The sequence below is a fragment of the Schistocerca americana genome, chromosome 4 (genome assembly GCF_021461395.2).
Source record: "Schistocerca americana isolate TAMUIC-IGC-003095 chromosome 4, iqSchAmer2.1, whole genome shotgun sequence".
Classification (NCBI taxonomy): Eukaryota; Metazoa; Arthropoda; class Insecta; order Orthoptera; family Acrididae; genus Schistocerca; species Schistocerca americana.
In genome coordinates this window covers 835,475,553-835,499,528 of record NC_060122.1, presented here as the reverse complement: position 1 = coordinate 835,499,528, position 23,976 = coordinate 835,475,553, and the positions used below count along the sequence as shown (strand labels likewise).

At 39.7% G+C, this 23,976-nt stretch overlaps 1 protein-coding gene across 2 annotated transcripts in view; it reads left to right on the top strand.

The window, feature by feature from the left end:
* The window catches only part of LOC124612323 (catenin alpha), a 152,924-nt gene that overhangs the window by 87,464 nt on the left and 41,484 nt on the right, over positions 1–23,976 (top strand). For both annotated transcript variants that reach the window (XM_047140457.1, XM_047140456.1), the window contains 4 exons: positions 10,672–10,789; positions 12,512–12,761; positions 15,515–15,715; positions 18,100–18,251. In XM_047140457.1, coding sequence (XP_046996413.1) covers positions 10,672–10,789; positions 12,512–12,761; positions 15,515–15,715; positions 18,100–18,251 — 721 coding nt within the window. The remainder of the gene's footprint in view (positions 1–10,671; positions 10,790–12,511; positions 12,762–15,514; positions 15,716–18,099; positions 18,252–23,976) is intronic.

Sequence of the window (23,976 nt, the reverse complement as noted above, 5' to 3'; positions counted from 1 at the left end):
ACCAAGCACGAGTCACGCCTCAACCTCACACCTTTACTTCTGCCAGTATCTCGTCTCCTACCAACAGTTTTAATCTGCCAGGAAGTTTCATATCAGTGCATACTCCGCTGCAGAGTGAAAATCCCTCTGAAAGCCTATATATGTATTTTATTCTGCTTCTTATGTAGAATGAAAACCCTCACATTTCATATAAATTTTAAAAGAGATGAAAACAACCAATTTTTGACAAATTAAGGTAATTCGATAGGTGAAAAATCTGCTCACGAAGCGGCGGCAGACCACACATGTAAAAGATTATAATTAGGCAGGCCTTTGGGGCCAGTGGCTCCTTCTTCAGGCAGATGGGTTAAAGGGGAAAGAAGAAGGACGAAGGAAAAGGACTGGAGAGATCTAGGAAAAGGGGTGGATTTCAGGAAAGTAACCCAAAACCGTGGGTTAGGGGGGACTTACGGGACAGAACGAGAGGGAAAAATTGGTTATTGGGGCTGCACCGGACAAGATTTGAAAACTTGAGAGCTTAAAGGTGGAAGACAGGGTAATATAGAAGACAGAGATTAGTGCTTAAACATTGTGCACAAGCTACTAAGAGTAAAAAGATAAGTGCATTGTACGTAACAGAGGGGGGAGGGGGGGGGGGCAGTGAAAAATAGACAGGTAAGAAAATGAAAGATGTAGAAAACTAAAACGGAGTGAAGAAAGGAGTAGTTGTTATGAAGAAATGTTGGGGCAGAAGAAACTATGGTAAATTGAGGCCAGGTGGGTGGCGAAAACCGAGGACATGTTCTAACGCTAGTTCCCACTTGTGGAGTTCTGAGAAACTGGTGTCTGGGGGAAGACTCCAGATGGCATGTGTGGTGAAACAGGCATCGACATCATGATTGTCATGTTGTAGAGCATGCTTTGCAAAAGGATATTGTGTGTTGCCACTATACACCTTCTGCCTAAGTCCATTCATTCTAACTGATAATTTGGTGGTAGTCAAGCCAATGTAAAAAGCCAAGCAATGTTTGCATAATAGTTGGTATATGACTTGTCGTTTCACAGATGGCTCGCCCTTTGATAGTATATGTAAATTGTGATGTCCACCACACCTAGAAGAGCTTTTTGTTGCCATCCCAATCTCTGCAATATTCTTGTCAGACCCTATGCTCCTTTTGCACCCATCTCTCTATTGTACTGCTCCTACCACTGTGACCGTCCCTGCTGCAAGACTTACCCTGTGCACCCTCCTACCACCACCTATACCAGCCCTGTAACTGGCAAAACATATGACTACCGACATGATTACCACCAAATTATCAGTTAGGATGAATGGTCATAGGCTGAATGTGTATACTGGCAACACGTAATATCCTGTTGCAGAGCATGGTCTACAACATGACAGTCGTGACCTTGGTGCCTTGGTTTCCCCACATGTGCCATCTGGATTCTTCCCCCAGACACCAGTTTCTCAGAACTCCGCAAGTGGGAACTAGCGTTACAACATGTCCTTCGTTTTCGCCACCCACCTGGCCTCAATTTACCTTAATTTCTTCCAACTCAGCATTTCTTCATAACAACTACTCCTTTCTTTTAGTTTTCTACGTCTTTCATTTTCTTTCCTGTATATTTTTCACTGCCCCCCCCCCCCCTGTTGCGTACAATTCACTTATCTTTTTACTCTTATTAGCTTGTGCACAATGTTTAAGCAGTAATCTCTGTCTTCCATATCACGCTGTCTTCCATCTTTAAGCTCTCAGGTTTTCAAATCTCGTCCAAAGCAAGTTCTAGCAATCAGTTTTTCCTTCTCATCTTCATCTATATTCCGCAAGCCACCCAACAATGTGTGGCGGAGGGCACTTTACGTGCCACTGTCATTACTCCCTTTCCTGTTCCACTCGCGTATGGTTCGTGGGAAGAACGACTGCCGGAAAGCCTCCCGTGCACGCTCAAATCTCTCTAATTTTACATCTCGCCTGACCTGCAGTTCTAGGTTACTTTCCCGAAATCTACCCCTTTTCCTAGACCTCTCCAGTCCTTTTCCTTCATCCCTCTACCTTCCCCTTCAGTCCATCTGCCTGAAAGAGCCCTGGCTCTGAAAGATTGCCCAATTATAGTTTTTTTTGCGTGCACGTTGTGCCGCCACTTGGTGAATAAATTTTTGCCTATCTAATTACCTCATTTTATTAAAAGAAGAATGAGTGAGTCATTGCTTCATGAAATCACTGGTTGTCATTGTCATCCAAAACACTTTCAGAGTTTGAGTCTTATTAGACAGCACTTCTACATAGTCAAGCCCACTAATGTTGCAAAACACAGTTCTGCTTAACCCAATGGAAGCTTATTTGAATTGTGGGATGAGAGAAATTTTTCTCACCAGAATATGGATCCCAATTATCAGACTGTATGTTAATTACTGTGATTAATCCCCAAAATTTCCATGCAGTGCATCACAGAATTATGGTGAGACTTTGTTTATGTTGCTCCATGTGTTGGCTGGTGATGTTACTCCATGTTACATGACATGAAAAAGTGAGTGATTGACTGTGTCACAGTTGATTATTAGAGCTGGAATGCATACCATCTTGAGACTGCTTCTTAAGCAGTTGCCACACTAGATATAAAATTGAATTGGAGCCTAGATTTTAACCTCAATGTTGCCCCACCACCACTCGGTTGGGTGCGGTTGTATTCAAGAGAAGTAGATCAGGTCAAGATTTCACTTTCTCCCTTTTGTATCATAAACCACCACAGAAATAGAACATTTCATTGGATGTGCATCATCACTTTCTATAAGACATAACAGACACAAAAACATTGTAAAAGAATGGTATCAATGTGAACTAACTTCTCACCAACGCAGTGGCTTGGAGATGTAGAAGTAGAGACCCTTTCACTTGGGTGCCCCAGTCAGCAGTGCCATATTATTTTGGTTTCCACATAGTATTTACAACTATGTGTACAATTTGTTCATGCTGTATTTGATACAAGTGGGTTAATTTATTGAACTAACATGAAGAATTTCACTGTGTCTCAGATATCACATTTTAGCTTTGTATATTGATCAGTTAATTATACCTTCCTTGCTCAGTTATGTCAACTAATGGATAGATACAAAATAAAACTGCCGCATCATGCATGATGTTTAAATTTATTATTTCTATGCTACGAACTCTGTTCACAGTAAATTTTGTAGATAATATCCACATACACCACTAAAGGCACCTGCAAAATTATATCATGGTATAACCCACAGTTCACGAGATGTGATATCATGGTTACAGAGATGCTTGAGAACTTCTGTATCTTGCATAACTTTTAAATTTATTACTTCTTTGCTACTGTCATTATAAATATGTCAGTGAATTATACATCTGTTATTGCATATTGAAAGAGACACTAGTTAGGAATACTATACCTAAAGCAATTAAATTAACATCTAGCTAAAGCAACAACTAGCAATGGTATTGATGAAGAGTGGGACAGCATAAGCAACTATATAAAAATACAGCAAAAGGAGCAGTAGAGAAAAGGAGGAAAGAAAGAATGAATAAAAAGGCAAAAAAAGTTAAGAATATGGGATGAAGAAATGAAGCAGCCATAAAAGAGAAAGAAGAGCTGCATAACAACATACAGGAGGCAGAAATGGATATAAACAGAAACAGAATTATTCCAGACAACTTATATGACAGACCCATCAAGACTCCTTGGTCAGATTCATCTCCAATACTGAACACCATAAACATGGAAATTAACATTTTGGTCAGATTCATCTCCAATACTGAACTCCAAAAACATGGATATTAACATTGGCATATGAGGTAATGTCACACAAAACCAGTCGTGAAAAGGTACAGCAAAACTGAATATAATCAGTAGACTAGAAGTTATCCAGAGTTGTGGTGCAGGCAAGATGATAGTGGAAATGATGTGTTGTGAAGAAGAAAAAAGTTGTAATTATTGACAATGGGTTAACTACAAAACTCGTTAAAAAAGAAAGGAGATGTGCAGGAATAGACGGAGTAAATATGGAGCTAAACAAATAATAAGAACGTCCTTTCACCTCAGATTCCTACAGCTTATCAGTATATGCTGACAAAGGTGGGAAATCACAAACTCTTTGAAGGCTGTGGAATTCATCCCACTGTTCAATATGTACACTAAATCTACATTCACATCTACATGTATACCTACACTTCGCAAGCCATCTTGTGGTATGTGACAGAGAGCAGGTCGTGTACCACTGTCACTTCCCCCCTTTCCTGTTTAGTTGCAAATACACTGACAGAAAAAGCATTGCAACAACAAAAAACAGTTAATGTAGAGCAATGAAATTTCAGCAATACGTTTGCTAGGTAACATATTTAAGTGACCAACATTGCAAGATCACAGGTTAATGTAAATGCGAGATAAGCTGTTGCAAATGCAAAATGCTGGTACATAACTAACCAGTGTAACCACCAGAATGTTGAATGCAAGCATGCAAACGTGCATTCATTGTGTTGTGCAGGTGCCTAATGTCAATTTGTGGGATGGAGGCTATAGTTACCGTTCGATGATGCCCCATATGTGCTCGATTGGAAACAGATATGGTGATTGGGCAACTGAAAGATTTGAAAGTAAACAAATCACCTGGTCTGAATGGAATCCCAGTTCGATTTTACGAAAATCATTCTACAGCATTGGCTCCTTACCTAGCTTGCATTTGTCGTGAATCTCTCGCCCAGCACAAAGTCGTGAATCTCTCGCCCAGAACAAAGTCGTAAGTGACTGGAGAAAGGTGCACATGACTCCAATATATAAAAAGAGTAAAAGAACAGACCTGCAAAATTACTAACCAATATCCCTAAGTTCTGTTTGTTGCAGAATCCTTGAACACATTCTCAGTTCGAATATAATAAACTTTCTTGAGACTGAGAAGCTTAAGTCCACGAATCAGCATGGCTTTAAAAATCACTGTTCATACAAAACTCAGCTTGCTCTTTTCTCACATGGTGTACTGCGAACTATGGATGAAGGGCAACAGATAGATTGCTTATTTCTAGATTTTCGGAAATCATTTGATGTCGTGCCCCATTGCAGGCTGTTAATAAAGTCATGAACGTACGGAATAAGTCCACAGAAATGCGAGTGGCTCGAAGACTTCTTAAATAATAGAACCGAGTATGTGGTCCGCGATGGCGAGTGTTCATCAGAGACAAGGGTATTGTCAGGAGTGCCCAAGGGAAGTGTGATGGGACCTCTTGTTGTCTATACACATAAATAACCTTGGCGGGGGGGGGGGGGGGGGGCAGCAATCTGAGGTGGTTTGCTGATGATGCCATGGTGTATGGTAAGGTGTTGAAGTTGAGTGACTGTAGGAAGATACAAGATGACTTAGACAAAGTTTCCAATTTGTGTGATGAATGGCAGCTAGCCCTAAATGTGGAAAAATATAAGTTAATGCTGATGACTACGAAGATCAAACCTGTAATGTTCAGTTACAGTATTACTAGTGACCTGCTTGACACAGTCAAGTCTTTTAAATATCTGAGTGTAACGTTGCAAAGCAATACGAGATGGAACAAGTATGTGAGAACTGTAGTAGGGGAGGCGAATGGTTGACTTTGGTTTATTGGGAAAATTTTAGGAGAGAGTGGTTTACCTGTAAAGGCAACCGCATATATGACACTGATGGACTTGAGTAATGCTCAAGAACTGGCTTTAAATGATGATTCTACGAATGTACTATAACCCCTACATACCTCTCACGTAGTGATCTTGAAGACAAGATTAGAATAAGTATAGCATGCACAGACACATTCAGACAAGTAATCTTCCCATGCTCCATATTTGAATGGAACAGGAAGAAACCATAATAACTGCTGCAGTGGGATGTAGCCTCTAATCATGCCCTCCGCGGTTGTTTGCAGACAGTAGATGTAGATGTAATGACTGCCTGGCCAGGCCTGTTGCCACTGGCAGGTAAACAACTCCTGAGGCAGTGGCTCTGCCCCTGCAGTGGATCACCCAAGCAAACCCCCCCCCCCCCCCCCCACCCCCACCCCCGAATTCCCATGTCAGTGTTCTGCCCTGTTGCACTGTGATACCCATACTCATCTGCATCCATCTCGATGTCTACTGGCGAGGATACTATATCCCTCACCCCTGAAAAGGCCCTTAGGGCCGAAAATGGCTGGTTTGTGCTGTCAATTGTCGCACAAAACCAGAGAGGGCGTGAGATTTCCCAGCAGCGGATCGACTGTCGGAGGAGACAAGGCCAGTGCAGCTGTCTCTGCTAGGAGGGCTGAAGATAGCAGAGGCTGGGGATGTCCTCTGTCAAGCGAACTGCTGTTCTACTCAAATTGTGAAATAATTTTTTTTCTCTCCAATTTGTTTCTGTGCTTCTTCCTTAGTTACCCAATCTACCCACCTAATTTTCAGCATCTTTTTTAATTTTTTGTTACAAGTACAACATTGAGACGAAAATTTAATAGTCATGGGTGACTGGAATTCGAGTGTAGGAAAAGGGAGAGAAGGAAACGTAGTAGGTGAATACGGATTGGGGCTAAGAAATGAAAGAGGAAGCCGCCTGATAGAATTTTGCACAGAGCACAACTTAATCATAGCTAACACTTGGTTTAAGAATCATGATAGAAGGTTGTATACATGGAAGAACCCTGCAGATACTAAAAGGTATCAGATAGATTATATAATGGTAAGACAGAGATTTAGGAACCACATTTTAAATTGTAAGACATTTCCAGGGGCAGATGTGGACTCTGACCACAATCTATTGGTTATGACCTGTAGATTAAAACTGAAGAAACTGCAAAAAGGTGGGAATTTAAGGAGATGGGACCTGGAAAAACTGAAAGAACCAGAGGTTGTACAGAGTTTCAGGGAGAGCATAAGGGAACAATTGAAAGGAATGGGAGAAAGAAATACAGTAGAAGAAGAATGGGTAGCTCTGAGGGATGAAGTAGTGAAGGCAGCAGACAATCAAGTAGGTAAAAAGAAGAGGGTTAGTAGAAATCCTTGGGTAACAGAAGAAATATTGAATTTAATTGATGAAAGGAGAAAATATAAAAATTCAGTAAATGAAGCAGGCAAAAAGGAATACAAACGTCTCAAAAATGAGATCGACAGGAAGTGCAAAATGGCTAAGCAGGGATGGCTAGAGGACAAATGTCAGGATGTAGAGGCTTATCTCACTAGGGGTAAGATAGATACTGCCTACAGGAAAATCAAAGAGACCTTTGGAGACAAGAGAACCACTTGTATGGACATCAAGAGCTCAGATGGAAACCCAGTTCTAAGCAAAGAAGGGAAAGCAGAAAGGTGGAAGGAGTATATAGAGGGTCTATACAAGGGCGATGCACTTGAGGACAATATTATGGAAATGGAAGAGGATGTAGATGAATACGAAATGGGAGATACGATACTGCGTGAAGAGTTTGACAGAGCACTGAAGGACCTGAGTCGAAACAAGGCCCCCGGAGTAGACAACATTCCATTGGAACTACTGACGGCCTTGGGAGAGCCAGTCCTGACAAAACTCTACCATCTGGTGAGCAAGATGTATGAAACAGGCGAAATACCCTCAGACTTCAAGAAGAATATAATAATTCCAATCCCAAAGAAAGCAGGTATTGACAGATGTGAAAATTACCGAACTATCAGTTTAATAAGCCACAGCTGCAAAGTACTAACACGAATTCTTTACAGACGAATGGAAAAACTAGTAGAAGCTGACCTCGGGGAAGATCAGTTTGGATTCCGTAGAAATACTGGAACACGTGAGGCAATACTGACCTTACGACTTATCTTAGAAGAAAGATTAAGGAAAGGCAAACCTACGTTTCTAGCATTTGTAGACTTAGAGAAAGCTTTTGACAATGTTGACTGGAATACTCTCTTTCAAATTCTAAAGGTGGCAGGGGTAAAATACAGGGAGCGAAAGGCTATTTACAACTTGTACAGAAACCAGATGGCAGTTATAAGAGTTGAGGGACATGAAAGGGAAGCAGTGGTTGGGAAGGGAGTAGGACAGGGTTGTAGCCTCTCCCCGATGTTATTCAATCTCTATATTGAGCAAGCAGTAAAGGAAACAAAAGAAAAATTTGGAGTAGGTATTAAAATCCATGGAGAAGAAATAAAAACTTTGAGGTTCGCCGATGACATTGTAATTCTGTCAGAGACAGCAAAGGACTTGGAAGAGCAGTTGAACGGAATGGATGGTGTCTTGAAGGGAGGATATAAGATGAACATCAACAAAAGCAAAACGAGGATAATGGAATGTAGTCGAGTTAAGTCGGGTGATGCTGAGGGTATTAGATTAGGAAATGAGACACTTAAAGTAGTAAAGGAGTTTTGCTATTTGGGGAGCAAAATAACTGATGATGGACGAAGTAGAGAGGATATAAAATGTAGACTGGCAATGGCAAGGAAAGCGTTTCTGAAGAAGAGAAATTTGTTAACATCGAGTATAGATTTAAGTGTCAGGAAGTTATTTCTGAAAGTATTTGTATGGAGTGTAGCCATGTATGGAAGTGAAACATGGACGGTAAATAGTTTGGACAAGAAGAGAATAGAAGCTTTCGAAATGTGGTGCTACAGAAGAATGCTGAAGATTAGATGGGTAGATCACATAACTAATGAGGAAGTATTGAATAGGATTGGGGAGAAGAGAAGTTTGTGGCACAACTTGACCAGAAGAAGGGATCGGTTGGTAGGACATGTACTGAGGCATCAAGGGATCACCAATTTAGTATTGGAGGGCAGCGTGGAGGGTAAAAATCATAGGGGGAGACCAAGAGATGAATACACTAAGCAGATTCAGAAGGATGTAGGTTGCAGTAGGTACTGGGAGATGAAGAAGCTTGCACAGGATAGAGTAGCATGGAGAGCTGCATCAAACCAGTCTCAGGACTGAAGACCACAACAACAACAACAACAACAGTACAACATTTCAGAATCTTTTAGTCTGTTCTTGGTTGAACGATTTATTGTCCATGTTTCACTTCCATTTGACCTTCAGAAAAAGCTTTTCTAACATTTAAATTTATATTTGATCCTAACAAAGTTCTCTTTTTCAGAAAAGCTTTGCTCACCTTATTGCTAGTTTGCATTTTATATCCTCTCTACTTCAGCCATCGTCTGTTATTTTGCTGAGCCAAATAGTAAAACTCACCTACTGCTTTCGGTATCAGATTTACTAATCTAATTCCCACATCATCACTTGATTTGAGATGACTTCGTCTTTCTCTTGTGATATTAATATTAGAACCTCTTTCATCACACCACTGATTCTGTCAGTTTGTATTCAAAGTCCTTTGACATCTCTTGCAGAATTAAAATGTCTGTGGCATATCTTAAAAATTTTTATTAACTTTCTCTGAACTTGAATCTCCTTTACAGATCTCTCCTCGATTTTCTTTACTGCTTGCTCAATGTACAGTTTGAATAACATTGGCTAAAGCAAAATTCTTGTTTCACTCCATTCTCGACTGCCACTTGTCATCTGTGCTTTCGATTTTTATTGCTGTTGTGTGGTTTCTGTTCAAATTGTAGATAACCTTTCATTTACTGTGTTTTCTCCCTACTGTCTTAATAATGTCAAAAAGTGTATTCCAGTCAGCATTTTCAAAGTCCTTCTCTGCATCTACAAATGCTATAAATGTTTGTTTGCCTTTCTTCAGGCTATCTTTAAAGGTAATTCACAGAATCAGTATTGCCTCAAATGTTCCTACATGTTCAGAACCCAGACCGATCTTACACAAGGACAGCTTCTACCAGTCTTCTGTGAATTATTTATATCAGTATTTTGCAAATCTTTAAACTAATGGTTTGATGATGTCCATGCTTGTCAGACTTTGCCTTCTTCCCGTTTAAGGATGATAACATAATCAATTCAGTGTCTAACAAAGGACAGCTGACGTACAGTATCATGAAGAAGATAAAATTCTCTCTTTTTTCATGAAGTTACAATTGAAGGATAAGAAGGAAAGAAAGACATGATGACAGAAACAACCGCAAAGAATTTGAAGAAAAAATTGAGTTTCAAATGTTGGCAAACTGTTGTGCGTAATGGTATACGTTCATTCTTGCTGACTAGACATTGTTGAACTTATACCGGCAAGGCGACATATTAAAAGGCTGAAAATGATTTATTGATATCACCAATGTGGAGGGTCCAGTGTGACAAATGGAAGTGTATTTCATTGATTACATAGAAGAGTATATTTTCAACTGATATCACCTTGATATGTCACTGCCTTGAAAAGTGTTGAAGATAGTCATTTGTATGACTGTTAAGTATCTGTGAGCTGATGTACCAGAGCACTGCAAAATAGAAAAAATGTCATCACATTTTTAAAGAGTTATCTGTGGTTAAAATGGACAAAAAGTTTGTTTTGTTGTGTGTGCTTTTTTCCCCAGTCATATACACTGATAAATTTTTGGTGACATTAATATAATAAAGTTCAAATGTTTTTACACTGTAATAGGACTATCTTTGCAAATTTTTTGAACAAGTCAGGCTCATTGTGATACATCATTTTAATGGTGACATTGTTGTATAATTGTGCTATTACACGTTCTCCTCAATAATTAGCAGTTAAAGTGTTTTTTAAATCTGTTAAGCATTAATGTATTTATTCATTAAGTTATTTTTAAGTTAGCTACTTAAACTATATTGCAATTTTATTTTAGTTTCCTGGAGACCAACGTTCCGCTTCTTGTCCTCATTGAAGCGGCCAGGGCAGGAAATGAAAAGGAAGTTGAAGAATATGCCCTAGTCTTCACTGAACATGCAAATAAACTGGTCGAGGTAAAAATTTTAAATTTTTGAATTTATTACAGTGTTCAACTTCTTAAGCACTTCTCATTATTTAGTGTACGCCTTGGAAGTCTCAAAATATTTTTAGTTGTAAACCCTGTTTGTTACAAAAAGCATGGTATGATACTTGTAAAATTATGAGAGTTATTTTAAGTAGACATTTTTCAAACAGGCAGCAATTAGTATATTTATCATGTTTCTCAATTTTTCACTTAGGTATGTAACAATACGACAGAAGGAAAGTTGCTACTCACCATATAACGGAGATGCTGAGTCGCAGTAGACACAGTAAAAAGATTCACACAATCATAGCTTTTGGTCATTGTGTCTATCGCGACTCAGCATCTCCGCTATATGGTGAGTAGCAACTTTCCTTCTCTCGTATTGTTACATTCCATCTTGGTTTTTCCATTGTTTGATTTCACTTAGGTATATGGGTTATGATGTCTGAGAAATGCCATGTTTTTAAGCTGAGTTCAACTAGACGAACACTTCAGTCTGAGGCGTTCCAAAGCTTTGAAAAATGAAGAAATGTTCAGGAAATTGGAAAGCTCTTAGTTGTGATGGTATTTACTGATGACTGGGGATCTTTGTATTGCATATGAAGGAGAGGAAGAAGTAGAAAGAAGAAGAAAGGTGATGATGATCATGGTTCATATTTCTGTTGTTCTTTCTTCTGCACTACTGTTCCTCACAGGGTCAGTTTTCTAGTTCACAGACTCCTACCTGAAATGCACTCTACCTTCCTCTGTGAAGCAGATCTGTTTATGGACATTATATCTATCTGGAATTACAAGAAGCATTGAAAGAAATGGAAGATAAAACTTGTGCTCCACATAATCAGTTTGTTAGAGTATTTTGTCCATTATTTTGAGGTTGGTTGTACCTTATTGTAATTGTTACAATAACAATTAAGAAACTGTTATGGAGAAGAAGAAAGTACAACATGCCTTTGATCATTTACAGTTGGACAATTGTAGAGGAGGAAATTGGCCATGATCTTTGTGCACGGTCCATCACATTATTTGCCAGAAGTGGTCTAGATAAATTACAGAAAACCTGTATTAGACGATGGAAAATCCGGGATGGAATAATGACAGTATTATGAAAAGGATAGATTGCTACTCACCATATAGTGGAGATGTAGAGTCACAGACAGGCACAAAAAAAAAGACTCCTGAACAAATAAGCTGTCAGCCAGAGGACTTTCTTCTGAAAGAGCCCAAGAGCCCCCCCCCTCCCCCCCCCCCCCCACCCCTCAAACACACACACACAAAGACACACACAGACATATATATTCACACAATTAAAAGCCTCACAAACACATAACCACATCATCTGGCCACTGAGGACAGACCGGTGGTTTTGTGTGTGTGTGTGTGTGTGTGTGTGTGTGTGTGTGTGTTCCTCCAGAAGAAAGTCCTCTGGCTGACAGCTTATTTGTTCAGGAGTCTTTTTGTTGTGCCTGTCTGCGACTCTACATCTCTGCTATTAGTGGGTAGCACTCTATTGTTTTCATAACACTGTCTAAACCTATATTAAGATGGCCAGAGAGTTGAACATCATCATCCTGATTATGAACACAGTATTTAGTTTGTACATTTTTGTCTTTACTTATTATACTTTAAATGTAGATGCCATAACATGGGCCATCCTGATGAATACTTAATGGGAAATTTTGGTTTAGTCTAAATAAATCTCTCTGGTTTACAGGTTGCCAATTTAGCATGCAGCATGTCTGGAAATGAAGATGGAGTTAAAATGGTACGTTACGCTGCTGCACAGATAGAGAATCTTTGTCCTCAAGTGATAAATGCAGCACGCATTTTGGCAGCCAGGCCACGTTCAAAAGTTGCTCAAGAAAATATGGACGTCTTCCGTGATGCATGGGAAAACCAAGTGCGGATTTTGACAGAGGCTGTTGATGATATCACTACTATTGATGATTTCTTAGCAGTCTCAGGTAAATATGTGCATTAATTCATACTTCAGTAATGTAACAGGTAAGATAGCATTCAGTACAGCTTCTATAACAGTTGTAAATGTATGCAACAAAGTACAATTCTTTGCAAACCTTGCATAGTTGTGTGTTCCATTTTTTTTCATACCTTATTTGATGCTGCGTGGGGTAACCATGCGGTCTGAGGGGCCTTGCTTGGGTTTGCGCGGCTCCCACCATCGGAGGTTCAAGTCCTCCCTTGGGCATGGGTGTGTGTGTGTGTGTGTGTGTGTGTTGTCCTTAGCGTAAGTTAGTTTAAGTTAGATGAAGTAGTGTGTACGCCTTGGGACTGATGACCTCATCAGTTTGGTCTCATAGGAACTTACCAGCACCTTATTTGATCTATGTAATAACACTTTCACTGTGGTCTTGGGATAGGAGATGCAAAAACTCCGTGTTCCCCCCCCCCCCCCCCCCCCCCCTTTCCCCCCACACCCCCTCCCCTCGTTCGTAGTCATGTATACTGCTTTTCCTTCAAAGCCTTGTGCTGTCATACTTCCTTACATTCTACCAGAAGACATTAGACTAGTATCACAAACACCAGTTCGAGCTTTGGTGAGGAAGAGAGACCTCAATTTTTGTCAGGTAATACATATCCAGGGGGTTGTTGGAGATTCTGTAGAGCTATCAAATTGTAGATATGTTGATTGCTAAGTTTCAGCTACTGTTCCAAAAAGTCCCAGACATTTTCTTTGGTACTAAAATTGGCCGACTTAGCGGACTTTTTCAGTATTCTGGAATGTTTGTGTATAGTCGTATGAATCCACATGTTATCGTTACATTCATGGAAGATATAGAAGAAATTGTGTTGAAATAAACATCCTGCATCATGGTAACTTTAACCTGAGTGAGCAGATCCAAGCCTTGGTTCGAAAAACATATTCCTAAAACATCACAAAACCATCACATCCTCCTCAAACTGCAGGTTAAGTGCCTCATTGGGATGTCAGTGCGCTCGACACCTTGCATAATTTGGAAAAAGGGAAAGTTGTAACTTGTTGTACCTCACTACCACCCAGGTCAGCAACTGCCCAGTTTCTATGTTCTTTGGCTCACTGAAGCTGTGCAGCTCTATGCACAGTGGCCATTTGTGAAGTACCTTAATTATAAAAGTCCATTGCAGGCAGTTGACTTTACATTGTTTACGGGGAATCTAGTTGAGATGGGCCTGCAGTCAGCTATACCAAAATTTCTGTCAAGTTTGAGACCGATTGTCATTGGTAATTAGGATAGTTTAGCGTGAGACTCATCTATGGTCCCAGTCGGCTAAGATCATATTTAGAGTCAGCATCTTTGCGGCGTGTTACGTGGGTCTGAGAGGAACACTATACTGCGTGGACACATAGGATAGTCCGCGTGGATAAACCAACAATGCATAGCTTCATGGTTATGGTCATGTCCAAACACAATAGGGCCTTTCTGCCATTGTTTCATGTCTCCACATCAACCCACCTCCATACAACTCTCTGGCCCGTAGACACCACTTCACTGCCTGAACTAGGGTCAGCAGTGTAGTGTCACTTGATTGTCTGGTACCAATTCTATACCACCTGGAGGACTAAAAAGTTACTATTGTGATCTTTTAAGGGGATAACTAACATTTTGTCTGCTGAGCTTACCAAGATAGCAGTTGGGTCTTGGTTACTGGAGACAGTGACCATATATTTGAGAGTTGTGTGAATATGTGTGTGTTCTACTTCTGAAGAAGGACTTTGTCTAAAAGCGGAAAATATTTCTTGTGTTCTTTTTTTCATTGAGGCTGTTTGTGATTCAATGCATACTCTTCGTGGTGAGTAGCAATCTGTCCTTTCCATATTGTTGTTATTCCATCCGGGGCTTCCATTGTTTGATTTTCCAACATAGAAGTAATATATTCAGACAACAAGGTAAATCTTATATTAGGTTTGTGCTGTCCTATTTTCCACATTATCTGTAACTCCAAATCAGTGTTTTTTCGTGATTGGGTGGGTGCATGAAGTATCTTCATCAGTTGTGAATATTCTTGCATAATTCTCGTTGCCTTTCTCTCCCGTCCGTGTTTCTTGTTACTTTACTTTCTTCAAGATGCCAGCATATTCAGGGATGTTCACAAAATCCCTAAATGTATTTACTGCTCGTTAGTTATTCTTGGCAATTCCTGTGAGGCCAGCAGTCTTGTCAGTTCCGCCAAGCAGCTGCAGTAACCGGTAGTGTGGATGTTGTGTCTCTACAGGGTGTGTCCACTCCTGAGGCCAGTCTTCCCTTTTGAAGCCTGGGGATGCCAATGTAATTTTGCGTAGTACTAGGTGGATTTCCCATGCTACGACTTCAGGGCTGTTTCTTAGAACTCTGGCCACCCAGTTAGAACAGCTGTAAATTATATTTCCACTTCAGTGTGCTTTGCCCTCACAGAATTTAATGCATTGTATTGGGTTTTCTCTTTGTATATTGTGACACGCTGCTTGGTACCCTGTTACAGATTAACATATACGTCTTTGCATTGAACAGCAGATCTTGTACTTGAAGACAGTAATTATAAGATCTGATGTACAGATTAATTTTTAGTCACAATTGCCTGAAATATTTTTGTAATGAATAATCATGGTATTTTGTGACACTTTGTGTAAAAATCTTGCACATGATTTTCGGTGAGCAGAGAAGTTGTTAGGGGATAAATAAGTTATGTCTTTTAAAAGTAATACTCTGTTATTTCTCCAGTTTCTTGTGCTTGTTTTCAGAAAACCATATTCTTGAAGATGTGAACAAGTGTGTGTTGGCGCTTCAGGAAGGGGATGCCGACACCTTAGATCGCACCGCGGGAGCCATTCGTGGCCGCTCATCCCGTGTTTGCAATGTCGTGGGGGCAGAAATGGATAACTATGAACCGGGAATATATACAGAGAGAGTTTTAGAGGCAGTTAAAGTATTGAGAGATCAAGGTAAGAGAACAATGCATTATGTTTTGTCATAAACAATACATATTATTTTTCTCATAAATTAAGTGAAATACAAAAAACATTCATGGCACTCTTTTATGCCAGCCTCTTCTGGGCCATCTAGAGGAAACATTCCTTATTTCCCAAAACCCTGGTCTGGTTCATGTTGACTGATGACATCTTTACAATCTGCACCCAAGCCCAGGACACCTTATCCTCATTCTTCCACAACCTTCTCTCCCATCCACTTCACCTGGTCCTCTTTCACCCGTCGTGCCACCTTCTTAGATGTCGATCTGAGAGAGGTGGTCCCATTCACACCTTTGTTCACATCAGACCCACCAATCACTGGCAGTACCTGCACTTTGACAGCTGCCACCACTTTCACACCAAAAAATCCCTCCCGTACAGCCTCGCCACCCATGGCAGTTGAATCTGTGGTGATGGGAACTTCCTTGCCCAGTATGCTGGAGGCCTCACAAAGGCCTTCGCAGACAGGTAATACCCTCTAGACCTAATACACAAACAGATCACACATACCATATCCTCCCACACACCTGATCCTCACACCCATCCCAAGAACCAACCACAAAGAAGCACCCCCTTGTCACTCAATATCACCCAGGACTGGAACATGTGAACCATGTCCTCTGTCAGGGCTTTGATTATCTATCATGATGCTCTGAAATGACAGACATCCTACCCGAATACTTCCATCCCTTCCCAAAATGGTGTTCTGCAGCCCACCCAACCTCTACAACATCTTAGTCATCACTATGCCACTCCCATCCGCAATCTCCTGCCACAGGGATCATATGCTTGTGGAAAGACCCAGATTCAAGACTTGCCCAATCCACCCACTCGGCACTTCCTACTCCAGTCCCATCACAGGCGTATATATGCCAGCAGAGGCCTGGCCACCTGTGAAAGCAGCCATGTCATATACCAGCTCTGCTGCAACCACTGCACAGCACTTATACACTGGTATGACAACCAACCAGCTGTCAACCAGAATGAGTTGCCACCGCCAAACTGTTGCCAAAAACAATGTGGACTAGGGGCACAACATGCAGCAGAACACAACATGCAAGATTTCAAAGGCTGCTTCACGACCCGTGCCATCTGGATCCTCCCCACCACCACAGGCTTCCCTGAGCTGCGCAGATGAGAGCTATCCTCACTGCTCAGCCTTCGCTCCCGTAACCTCCCTGGCCTAAATCTAAGATAACTCACTGTCCCCACATCTCCCACCCAATAGCCATGATATGACAATATTGCAACCAGAAAAAACTGTAACAGAAAATCCCTGACGAAGCACAATATAATGTGCATTAATAGAAAATAAAGTAAAAAGTAAACAGCTTATCATATAAAACGAATGTTACTCCTGTATCAACTTTTGAATCATAATACTGGTTATATTCTGAAGTATTATTCACCAAACCCATAAGAGTTAACCTTGATTTCAAATTTTAAATTTTTATCTGCAAATTCCTGTGGTCCCCTGATTGAAAGTGAAAAGAATCTGGATGCAGATATAACTAGTGCCAACACTTATTCAGAAATATATTTTGTAACCTTATTGAAATTTATATACAGTGATTTGTTATGCATAGAATGTTGCATTTTACTCGAAGCTACAGCATATTAAAATTGAGTTAAATTATCTCTGTTTATTGTATCTTGAAAAGAAGACAACTATTTTTTTTTCTTTTATCTTTTGCTGAAGCTCTTTACCACCAATTTTGGATTTTATAAGAAAAATACTCTTTGTCAAAATCTTGTGAGATCTATAATATGCAAAAACAGTATGGTAATGCATGTGATGTGGAAATAGTGCAAGATGGTGAACCACATATAAGAAAGACAAATTACATTATAAGCCAGAAGCAGTACAATTAACTCATATTTTATAACATAGGACATCCATGTTTAACAATAACAATGCTTTTGAGGCTATAACAGGTACTCACCAGACTCAGTGTTTGAGTGAACTCAGAACTCTGAAGCTTTTGGCTGTTGAAATTGCAATGTTACTATTCATTATTTAATTGGATGGATAAAAATCTACTCACCAAGTGGCGGCAGAACTATTTAGCAATAAATAGTATTTTTGAGTATGAGTAAGCTTAAACAACTTGCCCAGTCCTGCAGCATAGCTACATCATGTACTTCCCTTGAGGTTTTACTTGCTAACAATGAATGTTATAGCATGTTGAGAAAGAATGTTTCTGCTTTATAAACCGAAGTGGTATCACATGATGAAGAATGTGGGTGCAAATTTTGAGGTACTGCTTATAAAATTAGGTAAATAATATTTAACTTTCTTACTTTATACCATGTTAATAACACTCATTTGCATTTATATGACTTGTTCTGTGGTGCAGTGATGCCAAATTTTGCTCAGCGAGTTGAGGTGGCGGTAGATGCTTTGTCTTCCAATCCACCCAAGGACGTGGATGAGAATGAGTTCATAGATGCATCTCGACTTGTATATGATGGTGTAAGAGAAATAAGAAGAGCTGTACTAATGAACAGAGTGAGTGTTTGCTTTTTCTAACAAATATTTACTCGTTATATCTGACAACTATCAGTAATATGCATTGTGGTCAGTAATTTTAGGGTAAGAATTGTCTTTGCTATGGGACAAATATTATATGTGCATAAACATTACATAAGAGTGGCAGTGGGATATTAGGTAATGTTAGAAACATCTAGTAGACATATTAGGAACAGTTCAATAAATTCATACGATATGATATGTAGCTCTCTTTCTCGAATCAACAACTCAGCTCGTGAGATATTAGACGTGTAATAATAATCTGCATAAAGATTTAAAGTCATTTGCTTTTTTGAAGAAAGACGTACATTATTCACAAAGAAAAATTTTCAATAACTTGCCAGCAGCCATAAAAAGTTAAGCTACTTATTGAGTTCAGAGGAGCTTAAAAGATTTATTGGTGACCAATTCCTACTCCATTGTCAAAATTTCTTTATCGAATTGTAGGGTCAATTGTCTCTACCAATACTGGATTTTGGCTTTGTCCTGTGGTGTATTGGTATTGTGGTGTGTGTGGTCATATGTGTGCAAAAGAGTGGAACACTGACAACTTGTTTTGGAATATAATTTGCAGTGAGAGACTGATCTGCAATGCAGCTGGAAGTCCAGGTTAGATGCTTTATAAATATATATTGTGTATTTTTGTTTTTATGACATGCTCTACATCCTTGAGGATCACCTCACAATGGAACTATGGAACAAAAAGGGAAGATAGGTGCAGGGGACCAGTTTACAAGTTTTGTGAAACTAAGTACTAGTCTTTAACAGGTAACAGAAAACTTTGGACAAATCTGTAAGTGTTTCAACAAAGAAGATCAGGTGTTAATAGTTGGGGCAGCTGGAAACAGCTGGAATAAAAACAAGAAATACTGTTTGAGGCATGACCTGGAAGAAATAGAAGCAGCTACTGAGCATCTAATCTGCTGCCTGCCTACAGCTATCCCATGCCTGTCAGTACAAAGTGCTTTGTGCTGTGCTGTACATTGTGTTTAAACAGTGAACGAAGTAAACTGTTGCTCCCTCCCCCTCCTCCTTTCCCCTTAATTTTCTTTAAAGTGAATCTGTTTACATTAACTTACTTGGCAAAAAGTATTGTGTACCTCAATGACTGATACCTCAAACAGCTTTCCGGAGAAAGACGTATCTGTCCAACAGTGTCAGTGCTTCTGAAGTGATTAGTTTACTTTTTAATTGCTTATTATGGATTGTATGGAAACTAGTTCATTGTGATCTTTCCTTTATGAGAGATCACAATCATATAAAATTTTTTGAAAGAAATTTCCACCACTTGACTGTTAATTGTTCATTTAATTTACACAGTCATGATTTTGGCTTTGTAGCCATTCTGCAGTTTATGTTGAAATGTTAAAATCTGTCTGAGCTGTCTGTGACTGTAATTGTCGAAATATGTTGAAGGAAATGTTAAAATATTTGTGACAAGTCACAGGCAATTCAGCATGCACTTGAGAATCAGAGCCGAAATCTTGATTGTATAAAATAAATGACCAATTTACCATCAAATGGTGGAAATTTAAAAAAAAAGTTCTTCTTGAGTGGAAAGTGTTGTCCCATAATATTGTGCCACAAGGTATTAACTAATTAAAACAAGCAAAATTAGAGTTATTTTCCAACTTTTATGAGGACGAGGAAAAACATTCTTGACCCGCCACAGAGGTGGCACTGATATGAATCGGTGCTGGTTTTCTTTAAGTTCAGGGGTAGCATGACCAGCTCCGGGTTAACTCGTGTTTCCTATGGTTATCGGGATCAAGTGAAACACTGATTTTAGGTCACATTTAGAATTCAGGCAGCCATTATTGAAAGAAATTAAATTGACAGAGACTCCCAGTTCATCTTGTAATAACACAATGAAAAATGAAATCTACTTGCCTTGCCTTAATACTAGGGAGTAAAAAGTAAAGTAAATGAGTTGTTAATTTATTTGCGAGATCTTAGTAGTTGGAAAGAACAGGATGCAGACCTACTTCTTCCGATTGCATGACAGTGTATCTCTAACAATGTGGCCGTGCTAAACATGTGCAACATTTAACAATACTGTTATTTATGTTAGGGTCTCCTGAAAGCTTTTATTGCTGATGTATCAGTAATTGACATTTAATTATAAGAAATTGTACCAAGGGTGACTTGTTTGTTATGAATCTTCAGTGCACCAAAAACAGATTAGAAATATAAAGCTACCCATGAATGAAACATAACACTTTTTGATTGGCCTTCCATTCTAACTTTTGATTGATCACTTGTTTAGAGCTCTGAAGGCATGGTGAGATTATTGCCTAACTTCAGGTTATTTCTGTTCTTGCCTTTACTGACTTTGATCTGAGAGGATTGTAGTATGTGCAGTAGAACAATGAATAACTGCGTCTCTCTCTTGAACGAATCGTAGTACAGCTGAAATCATTTCCACACTTGGCACTGTGGTTTCTAGTTATTGTGCAGAAAGTGCTACAAAACAGGTATTTGTTCATTTTGTTTACATGCCAGCAAACATTTGAAGAGAAATGGCACAATTTTAGTGTGATTTCTGGCACATACACCTAGATAAATGGCATAATTTATTCAAATATTTACAGTGTGCTGTAGCGTGTTACCGCTTGCTCACTGGTTGCCACTGATAAACTTTCATAAAACTTTAAACATAATTTCAAACATTTCCTACACTTTTTCTCGCTTCCTTGCTTAAAGTCAAATAATTAACACATTAACTCATTTCTAAAGTAATCAGAGGTTTCAAGCTATTTTATTCATGGGAGTTTGATTCTTTAAATAATCTGGGGTTTATTGGTTTATGTAAAGGTTTGGATATAGTAGTAGTCACACTCATAAAAAAGGAATATAAGTACAAAAATGTAGAAAAAATAAATTCTGTGCAATCAGGATATAGAAGCATGTGCTTGTGAGTTTATACTGGGAAATGTGATACTTGTTATCATGACAGTATAGTGGTCTCCAATGCGTAGTTGATAAGTTTCTTGAAGAATGTTGATGCATTATTGTGCTGCCTGTGAGGCAGAAGGAAGGGTGAGTTTAATGTAAATTTCTTGAAGGACTCTGATAGGAAAAGTGAGCTAGAGATGCTGTTAGCCACATGTTATTTATATACATGTGGTGTCCGTTCTTTCAGACTTGTCCAAAAGAACAGACACCATTGTTGATACTACAGCCATACATATACAGGGTGTTTCAAAAATGACCGGTATATTTGAAACGGCAATACAAACTAAACGAGCAGCGATAGAAATACACCGTTTGTTGCAATATGCTTGGGACAACAGTACATTTTCAGGCAGACAAATTTTCGAAATTACAGTGGTTACAATTGTCAACAACAGATGGCGCTGCGGTCTGCGAAACTCTATAGTACGATATTTTCCACATATGCACCATGCGTAGCAATAATATGGCGTAGTCTCTGAATGAAATTACCAGAAACCTTTGACAACGTGGCTTCACATGCAGATGAGATGTACTGCTTCAGCTGTTCAATTGTTTCTGGATTCTGGCGGTACACCTGGTCTTTCACGTGTCCCCACAGAAAGAAGTCACAGGGGTTCATGTCTGGCGAATAGGGAGGCCAATCCACGCCGCCTCCTGTATGTTTCGGATAGCCCAAAGCAATCACACGATCATCGAAATATTCATTCAGGAAATTAAAGACGTCGGCCGTGCGATGTGGCCGGGCACCATCTTGCATAAACCACGAGGTGTTCGCAGTGTCGTCTAAGGCAGTTTGTACCGCCACAAATTCACGAAGAATGTCCAGATAGCGAGATGCAGTAATCGTTTCGGATCTGAAAAATGGGCCAATGATTCCTTTGGAAGAAATGGCGGCCCAGACTAGTACTTTTTGAGGATGCAGGGACGATGGGACTGCAACATGGGGCTTTTTGGTTCCCCATATGCGCCATTTCTGTTTATTGTCCAGGTAAAAATAAGCTTCATCAGTAAACCAAATGCTGCCCACATGCATATCGCCGTCATCAATCCTGTGCACTATATCGTTAGCGAATGTCTCTCGAGCAGCAATGGTAGCGGCGCTGAGGGGTTGCCGCATTTGAATTTTGTATGGATAGAGGTGTAAACTCTGGCGCATGAGACGATACATGGACGTTGGCGTCATTTGGACCGCAGCTGCAACACGGCAAACGGAAACCCGAGGCCGCTGTTGGATCACCTGCTGCACTAGCTGCGCGTTGCCCTCTGTGGTTGCCGTTCGCGGTCGGAACGTGCTGGAAAGGTATTCCAGCACATTCATCCGTCACATTCCCAGTCCGTTGAAATTTTGCAAACAGATCCTTTATTGTATCGCTTTTCGGTCCTTTGGTTACATTAAACCTCCGTTGAAAACTTCGTCTTGTTGCAACAACACTGTGTTCTAGGCGGTGGAATTCCAACACCAGCAAAATCCTCTGTTCTAAGGAATAAACCATGTTGTCCACAGCACACTTGCACGTTGTGAACAGCACACGCTTACAGCAGAAAGACGACGTACAGAATGGCGCACCCACAGACTGCGTTGTCTTCTATATCTTTCACATCACTTGCAGCGCCATCTGTTGTTGAAAATTGTAACTTCTGTAATTTCGAAAGTTTGTCCGCCTGAAAATGTACTGTTGTCCCAAGCATATTGCAACAAACGGTGTATTTCTATCGCTGCTCGTTTAGTTTTTATTGCCGTTTCAAATATACCGGTTATTTTTGAAACACCCTGTACATGATGAAATGAAGATGAAATAGAAATTCTGACATTGCTGCAATCGGGCATTAAAATGAATTCAGTGGCAACATATTATTTAGTATCAATCATAAATTTCACTACCAGAGTTGCTCAACATAGTAGTACCATTATACAGGTAGACAATGTATTCATACAAGCAGAAGTTAAAGATACATGGCTATTCTGTGGTAAACTATTCGTCAGTCACATTGTGTAACTTAACTCCACGTTCAGTTTACAAACCTGCTAACAAAACTGTGAGGCTGATTAATGACAAAACTGGTGAAGATCTTTTTTTAAAAAAAAAGCTTAAAAATGTTGACTGATGTGAAGTTTACAGTGAGCCTAATACTAGCTCAAAATTCAAGATATTTCTTAATGAATTTATTTCTGTTTTGAAAGGGGTTTAAAGTTCCTACGGAGTGGATAACATTTCCAATCAGACAATGAAAAGTTTTGGCTATATAATATGGGAGGTTCTCAGTCACTTACGTAATGCCTTATTAATTGTGAGTTTTCCCATGTGGATTAAAATATGTCATTGTTGGGGAACTCTGTAGGAAAGCAGCTCTGCAGATGTCAATAACTACTACCCAGTGGCAACACTACATCATTTTCTAAAATATCTGAAAAGGTAATGTACTTTGGAGTTGTCACCCTAGCCAAGCACAGTTTGAATTTCAAAAGGGCCACTCTAGTGAATCAGCTATTAACTCACTTACTGAGCACATAATAAAATCTTAGGTGATGAAATATCAACATTTGGGATCTTCCATTACTTATCAAAGGCATTTGATTGTGTTGGTCATAATATTCTATCAGAGAAACAAGATGATGGAAGGTCCAGGGTGGAATAACAACATTATCAAAAGGATAGGTTGGCAGGCTGGCACAAAACACTGCTATATATTTCAGCTTTCAGCCAAAAGGCCTTCTTCTGAAGTAGAAAACACACATACATTCACACAA